The sequence below is a fragment of the Mesitornis unicolor genome, unplaced genomic scaffold, assembly GCF_000695765.1.
Source record: "Mesitornis unicolor isolate BGI_N332 unplaced genomic scaffold, ASM69576v1 scaffold42047, whole genome shotgun sequence".
NCBI classification, from domain to species: domain Eukaryota; kingdom Metazoa; phylum Chordata; class Aves; order Mesitornithiformes; family Mesitornithidae; genus Mesitornis; species Mesitornis unicolor.
In genome coordinates, this window is record NW_010196533.1 from 38,740 (window position 1) to 46,432 (window position 7,693).

The window sequence follows — 7,693 nt, forward strand, 5'->3', positions numbered from 1 at the left end:
GAGGGAATATAAATACTTTTTAAAACTATGTCAAATCAGTTAGCATCACAGTGATAACAGAGCTATCTGAGATAATAGACAGTAGTGGAAGCATCATGTATGAGTATGAACCAGTTGTGAATGACTAGATTAGATTAGGGCCTGAATTTCTATTTCAGTCTTCTTTTAAAAGGAGCAAAAGCTAAAGAAAACCCAAAGTAACATCCCTAGGGAGCTGAGTACATTGTGTAAATTTGATAGAGGTCATGCTGTAATGTGGTGTAATGTTGGGGGCCAGGACGTGATAATTAAACAAGTATCTTTTATGCCTTTGATCTCATGTACAGAGAAATTCAGAGAATGTACAGAGAATCCACTCTTCTGTTTGAGAGAACATCAGACAGAATCCTTAGCAGAAATAAAAGCTGTCTCATCCCAGTAGGAGTCAGAGAAGGGAAAACCCAGTTGTCATTTGTGATAAGACCCTTCACAGTGCTTACAAGGTGTAGCTGTAATGTTCACAAATGACTAATACTTTTTTAGTTTTGAATAAGCATCAGTTTAATGGCAATGGGAGCAAACTGGAGCATAGGAGGTTCAACCTGAAGATAAGGAAAAACTTTGTGAGGGTGACAGAGCACTGAACAGGCTGCCCAGAGAGGTTGTGGAGTCTCCTTCTCTGGAGACATTCAAAACCTGCCTGGACGCCTTCCTGTGCGACCTAGTCTGGGTGATCCTGCTCTGGCAGGGGGGTTGGACTGGATGATCTTTAAAGGTCCTTCCAACTCCTAAGATTCTGTGGTTCTGTAATGCCTGTTTTAGGCACTGTACTCCAAGATGCAGCCCATCAGGAGAAACAGAGGAACTTGACAAGAGAGACATGAAGTCTGTCTGATCCATTTGCAAGTAGGGTAATCTACTTGTAGGTTGCGTAGTCTGGCAGAAAAGAGACTGCCAAAAAGCATGATATACAAATATACAAAAAGCCATTATAGAAGGACTAACTTCCTTCTGTCTGTGGTGTTTGTGCATGTACTATCCATGAGCAGTATACCTGTGTGCTTCTGAACACCAGGACAGGGAGGCATGGGAACAGATTGCTGCAAGTGCTGTGGAACCACGGCTTCTGGGTGGTCTGCAGGAGCAAGTTAAACAAACATTAGTCAGGAATGACACAGCTACAGCTAGCCTTGCCATGGTGTCAGGTGAATGGTCTTGGATTATTTCTTGGAGTCCCTGTAAGCTTTCCTGTTCTGCAGCATCTGTCACAAAGAACCACTGTATTCAAGTGCTCACCATCTTGCCATGAGTCTGCTGCGTCAGCAATTATGTTACTGCAGTGGGACAGATTGTGCATTCCCACTTGCATGATTGCTGACAGCAGTCTTAACCGTTCGCTGTGAGTGAGTCTGACACTGGGTTCACAAAATGCACAGCCTGACTGCTGATGTCCTTAGATATTTTAAATTTTTTTCATTTAAAAAATGCTTTAGCCCATAATTATTGCTAAGATGCCTTGTCACACATTCACCTTGCTTCTTTCCTCCTAATCCTTTGCTTTCATATGTGATGCCCAGTCAGATGCATAAGGGTGGTGCCAGAGCTTCAGCTTTCTAAAATTCTGCACTGGGCTTGAGTGGTGTTGATGCCAAAGTTAACATAGGTCAGGTAGTCATCAGATGTTATGGGAATGCTTCCTACCCATCTCGTACTGGCTATAATGTTGAGAATTTGTACCAGCAACTTAGGTCTTTGAAAAACTTCAGAAACCCCGTTTCTTATTTATCCCATCAATATGAGTGATTCAACTTCTCTGTCAGATCTATGCCTGAGTTTTAAATATTTTTTTAACTGGATTTTTTTTCTCTTTCTCCAGCTCTTACCTGCACAGCACAGTGCACTCCCCACCTGCTGCTTTAGTCTGCAAGGTTGTACATTTATCTGCTACAATGGACATGGCACAAACAGGGATTGGATTATCATTCCTAGAGGCTGAAAATGTTTCTCTTCTCTGATGTGTTATCTCTGAAGTCAGCATAGAGAAAATGCACTCTTCTTACCAAAGCCAGCACCTGTCGGGTATGGACGTATCTGCATGGGCAGCTGAAATGTGGTTGTTCCTGAAAGGGAGATGTTTATTGTCTCCTCTGTTTCCAGATGGTGCAGGAAACTTTCCTCACAAACTTGTTTGTGTCAGACATCAGCATGGGTCCCATGTGTCGGCCACAGGCTTCTACTCCAGTCACATGAACGCCTGATAATGAGTGTCTGTATTGTACTTTATTACATCGATAATCCCCTGATCCAGTTGAGACTGTCTAAGGATCAACTGCTACTTTAGATACCTTAGGATATGTAAACTGGCCCATTATGAGAGAAAATACACACCAACCCTTATAGCAGATAAAGTGCATATTTCCAGGTATAAAGGTAGAAGACTTCTATCAGGCACTTACAGGCAATGTTACTTCAATAACAAGAGCTGTTAGCCATGAAATTGTTGCATTTAAATAGTGTCAGCAAGAGAGGTGTTCCAAAGATATTGCAATCATTGCTCATAGCAATTGGCAATAATTGCAAATAATATACCAATCTATAAAACTACAGTTTGCCAAACAGCTGAGTAGCTTTAATAGCATGTGAATCTAATTTAACAAAGGAGCTACCTGTGTTAAGTGCAGTTTTGTTATTATCTGCTCTATAATTAAAACTGAGTAAAGCCATTAAATAATTGGTTGATGAGCTGGTGTGTAACATCTGCTTAGAGCCACTTAATAAAGGACAATTAACCAATTTCCTATAGCATATTTCCAGTTAGTATTTTTCCTTCTGTAAGGAAGAATTAAGTGCCTTTGATTACTTCTACTCTTACTCAGAAGTTGCTTTGAGATATATTGCAATATCATTCTGTTAACTGATGAAATAAAGAAGCAGGAGTTTTGGTTTTTACTGAGTTTTTTTAATTTTTTCCAAGTCGTGTTTTGTGTTTTACCACTTTTAATGTATGATACCCCTTTTTGGAATACTAAATGTTTCCGATTCTTGCTGGATTTATAACTTTAGATGTTCTCTTTCTAGATTGCATAATTCCTGGTGTGTAAAAATGGTATTTTAAGGTGTAAAAGCAGACTTCATAATTAGTAGCAGAGAGGAATTACAATGAAAGTTACATATGGGAGAACTTTTAACTGCTGCATCTTAACTGAGATGCTTCTTATCAGATCTGGGCAGATATAATATCTGCTACCCAGAATTTCCACTGCCTACTAAATCTGCCCTTCAAGTTAGTAAGTTTTCAGTGATTAGTACCTGAGTAAGAACATCTGTGTCTGCATTAGTGATTAAGAGTTGGTAAAGTTTTCCTTCACTGATGGAGAAAGAAAAACTTAGCTGTTCATACTGAGCCACTGTTACTTAATTTTTCAGTTTCTCCTGCAGAATTCCTTCTCACACATTCTGCTTGTAATAGGTTGCCAAGGTTTGGCATAGCAGTACAAACTGCACCTCTTCATTCTGGTTCATTCTCCTGCTGCCCTGGTCCTGTGACAGAGCTCATGAGCTCTGTTCCTGAATAAGGGAGAGCTGAAGAGGCAGGAAGTGATTTAAAGAGACAGACATGCATTCTCTGTGAAAGAAATCTTCTTTCACGTTTTACCAAGACCAGAAGTGTTGTAGTACGTTATACAGGACTAGAAACATAAAGTCCACCTTGTCAGTGGATATAGCTGGGAAGTTGGAGGTCAGTGATGTAAGCTTCGACAAGTAACTTTTCTGTGTGCCTCTTCATATATATATATGTGTAGTTTGTTCTGTTTCTTCCATTTCAAAAAAGAAGTAACTGAAGATACAGTCAGAATTTCACAGCAAGGATGCAGAATTGTTTTTCAGTTTCTTCCCCAAGGATTATAAAAAGTATTAATAGACTAGGAAGCAAATGAGAATGGATTATAGAAATAAAGTCAGTTCTTAGTAGAAGGTAATTTCCAAAGGCTCATCTTCCTGAGCAGCTTTTAGCCCGCAATGTTTTAACTTGACTTTGGCGACAGTTCATATAAAAGTCTCTCCTGCAGCCACCCTAGGAGAAGTGAAAAGAGAGCAAAATGGATTGGAGTATTCTGATGAAGATGTTTCAAGTTGATTGGCACAAATTAGCTGTGCCAATACACTCGATAAAGCATAACAAGAACGTAGGAGTGATATAAGCCAGTTCTCGGCTTTCATTTTTAGCTGTGTAAAATGACCTGCTTGATTTGGCTCTTGACTTATTAAGATGTCAGGAAGTTCCATTTTGATTTGCATTCCTATGAATTCTGACCCCTTCTAGATACTTCATTTCCATGTGTACAATTGACCAGTCCTTTCCTGGAATATTCATTCAGGCACACAAAAACAGAGCCAGGTGAATGTGAAATGCTGAGTGAGTAGCCATTTTAAATGTCTGCTGAGAGGCAGGGAAATAGCATTTCAACAGCAGTTCTGCATTTTCACAGTATACCAGTCTTTTATTAGCAAATTAATAAAATTATTTTATGTCATTATGCAGCATGTTTCAGAATGGTGATTTGAGTGTTTTGTGGCTCAATTAAGTCTGGCTCATTCCAGTTCTTGTAGGTACTACCTTACTTCCTTTATTCTTCATGTCTTTAATCTGCCAGATGTTAATTTTTATTCCAATTAAACAGGGTCAATTTTGGGCATATAACTACATATTCTGAGAAATTCAAGTTTCTGCCTCAAATTTTCATTAAATTCCCTTAAAATTATGGAATTATCCAGGTTCTCACTCCATGACACAGGATATTGTTCATTCTAAATATAGTGTAATGATATATATTCACATTAGTTTAGAATCTGGTCTTACGTTTTACGTCAAGACAGAAAGAGAAGATCAGAGTGAGGAATACGTTGTGCATTTTCATGAGGAAATTGAAAGCAGTAGCTGTAAGAATGTTTCCTAGTACAGCCACAGCAGTATCTAGAGACTCTTCAGCAGTACTATTTATCCCATTTGTCTACCCAAGAGGTCAGTGTGAAATGACATAGATGGGAATTTCTAGGTGCATATCGCCTTTGCAGTGATTCTCTGTCTTGTTTGAAGATGCAATTTCATCCTGTTTTTTCTTCTTTCTTAAAAGATTTTTCTGTTGGTCAACAGCATATGAGATTAAATAGGATTGTCTCAGTTAGTTTGGGATCCTGTTGATCTGTTCTGCTTTCTGCTGGGACTCCTGCGAATTTGTTTTTTCATCCCACATCCTGATAATTGCCACAGCAGGACTGATTCATTTTTTTCGAACAGACCAGACTGTACACATTTTCATGTAGTGGTTTTGGGCATTTTGCAATGGAAAGCCATGCCATCTTTGACAAGGTATAACAAGTATTTCTAATCTGATAAATTACTTCATTCAAGCACCCTCCAGAACAGTTTGTGCATTGAAAAGTACTGTATTTAGAGTGACAGACTAGGGCTTAAATAACAGTGATTTTGTAATCACAGGAGTGATGAACCCAAAATACTTGGCAGAGTATCAGCAAGCAAGTATACTACCTTAATATGAGATGTGATTCCATTTAATCCCATTTAGATGTCACTCTTGTTTTATATTTATCCATAAACATGTCCCAGCATATGATAGTAAATCAGTATGATAGTGAAATACTTTTACATCCAGATGTTTTATCTGGTATGTGAAATTTTCCTCATAAGTGTGCCTTGGGTTTTGAGTATTTGCTTCCTGTGTTTAGTCATATGCTAAAATGCTCTTTCTGTATGGGTAAAGTCTCTGCTCTCAGGATAATCTTCCATTTCCACGTGTCCTATCGCTGGTCTCCAGAGAGAAGTCAGCACCTCCCACTCTGTTGCCCTCTGCTGTCCTTATTTGTAGGCTTGGGATCAGTTTGTCACAGTTTGTGTTGAATGTTTCATCTGCATTACTTACTGTCAGTAACTATTTTACTGTTTTCACAGAATCACAGAATTACAGAATTATTGAGGCTGGAAAAGACCTCTGAGATCATCAAGTCCAGCCTATGACCTAACACTACCACATTGACTAGACCATGGCACTAAGTGCCACATCCAGCCTTTCCTTAAACACCTCCAGGGATGGTGACTTCTGCACCTCCCTGGCCAGTCCATTCCAATGACTGATCACCGTCTCCATGAGAAAGTGTTTTCTAATATCCAGCCTAAACCTCCCCTGGCGCAGCTTCAGGCTATACCCTCTCATCTTTTCACCAGTTGCCTGGGAGAAGAGGCTGACTGTAGGTGGGCCTGACTACACCTCCCTTCAGGTAGTTGTAGAGAGCGAAAAGGTCACCCCTGAGTTTTCTCCAGGCTAAACACCCCCAGCTCTCTTAGCCTCTCATTATAAGACTTTCCCTCTAGTCCCTTCACCAGTCTCATTGCCCTCCTCTGGACCTGCTCCAGCACATCAGTATCTTTCTTGAAGTGAGGGGCTCAGAACTGTACACAGTGCTTGAAGTGAGGCCTCACCAGTGCTGAGTACAAAGGGAGAATTACATCCCTAGTCCTGCTGGCCACGCTATTCCTGATACAAGCCAGAATGCCATTGGCTTTCCGGGCCACAGGGGCACACACAATTCTCGCTGTCTCTTTCATGCAAACAGCAATGAAAATCTACTGCTTAGGATGTTATTAGTCTCCTGTGCCTTTTAAGAGCTAAGCTAATTTAACAGCAATGCTCAAGTTCTGTTAGAAATCCAGGTAAATGACAAGATAGAAATCCAAGGAAAAGCAGGCTTGGTTGAGACCAGTGTTCACAGATCTTGTTATCTAAACTCTTTCAGCACGCCTGCAGGCTGTTCTCTGCAGACAGATTTAAACAGTTATAGAGCAGTGTTTTTTTCTAATACTCATTTGCAGTCTGTTAATTCTTAAAACCTGTTATGAGCATCGGAAAATGAGTGGAGATGAAGAAGGCCACCATAGAGCATGACAGAAAACACTAGAAAAGAGCAATGGCATTCTCTGAACTAATCTCTGTAGACTGAAGAGAAAAATATTAAAGCAAGTATAGGCTTTCCTTAAGTATGTCTTACAGCTGCTGGTCCAGAATGGTGATGTGGAAGCAGAGGAAGGAGATTGCAGTCAGACACAGGCTTCCTCAGAGAACATGTTTTCCCAGTGCTCAGGTGTTTTGGGAAAGATGGATGGAGCACAATGTCCAGGGAACATGGAGCACGCAGAAGAAAGTTTACAAGCCAAATCTTGGTGTTGAATAGAGGAAGCAGATAGGTTTGTGCAGGTATATTGTAATGAACTGATCAGTGTAGAAGATTTTAAATGTGAAGCAGGGTGATGATCAGATTCACCCTGTTAACAAAAGCCTTTGAGTCTCAGACTTCTACAGTGGGCTTTTAAAGGTGGCCTCTAAAACCATTATCTTCACATCACATTCATGCTTTTACACATTTATGTTCTTTCCACAAACTCTGTTGAGTCTGCAGGTACTTACATCTTCAAGGCTCTGTATTAGACACTGTTGATTTCAGGTCACTGTGTGTGTTAGCTGCAGTTTATTATTGTTTTTGCAGCTTATAGTTTGTGTGCTAATTCTGCTGCTGCCTGGTGTAGAGAGAGAGAAAACGTTAGTCACAAAGTCCAAGTCATGTACACCATGTAGCTGCATGCCTGGAAGCATGAAACTCAGCAGTGGACGAGGTGGCAGCCATCACTAGATCCATATCT

The 7,693-nt window shown here is 40.1% G+C and overlaps 1 protein-coding gene across 1 annotated transcript in view; it reads left to right on the plus strand.

The window, feature by feature from the left end:
• Positions 1–1,994, plus strand: part of SUSD1 (sushi domain containing 1) — a gene marked incomplete at its 5' end in the record, with an annotated part of 39,242 nt that extends 37,248 nt beyond the window's left edge. The window contains one exon of the mRNA XM_010188512.1: positions 1,856–1,994. Within this exon, the coding sequence (XP_010186814.1) occupies positions 1,856–1,994 (139 nt within the window). The remainder of the gene's footprint in view (positions 1–1,855) is intronic.
• Between the last annotated feature and the right edge of the window lie 5,699 nt (positions 1,995–7,693).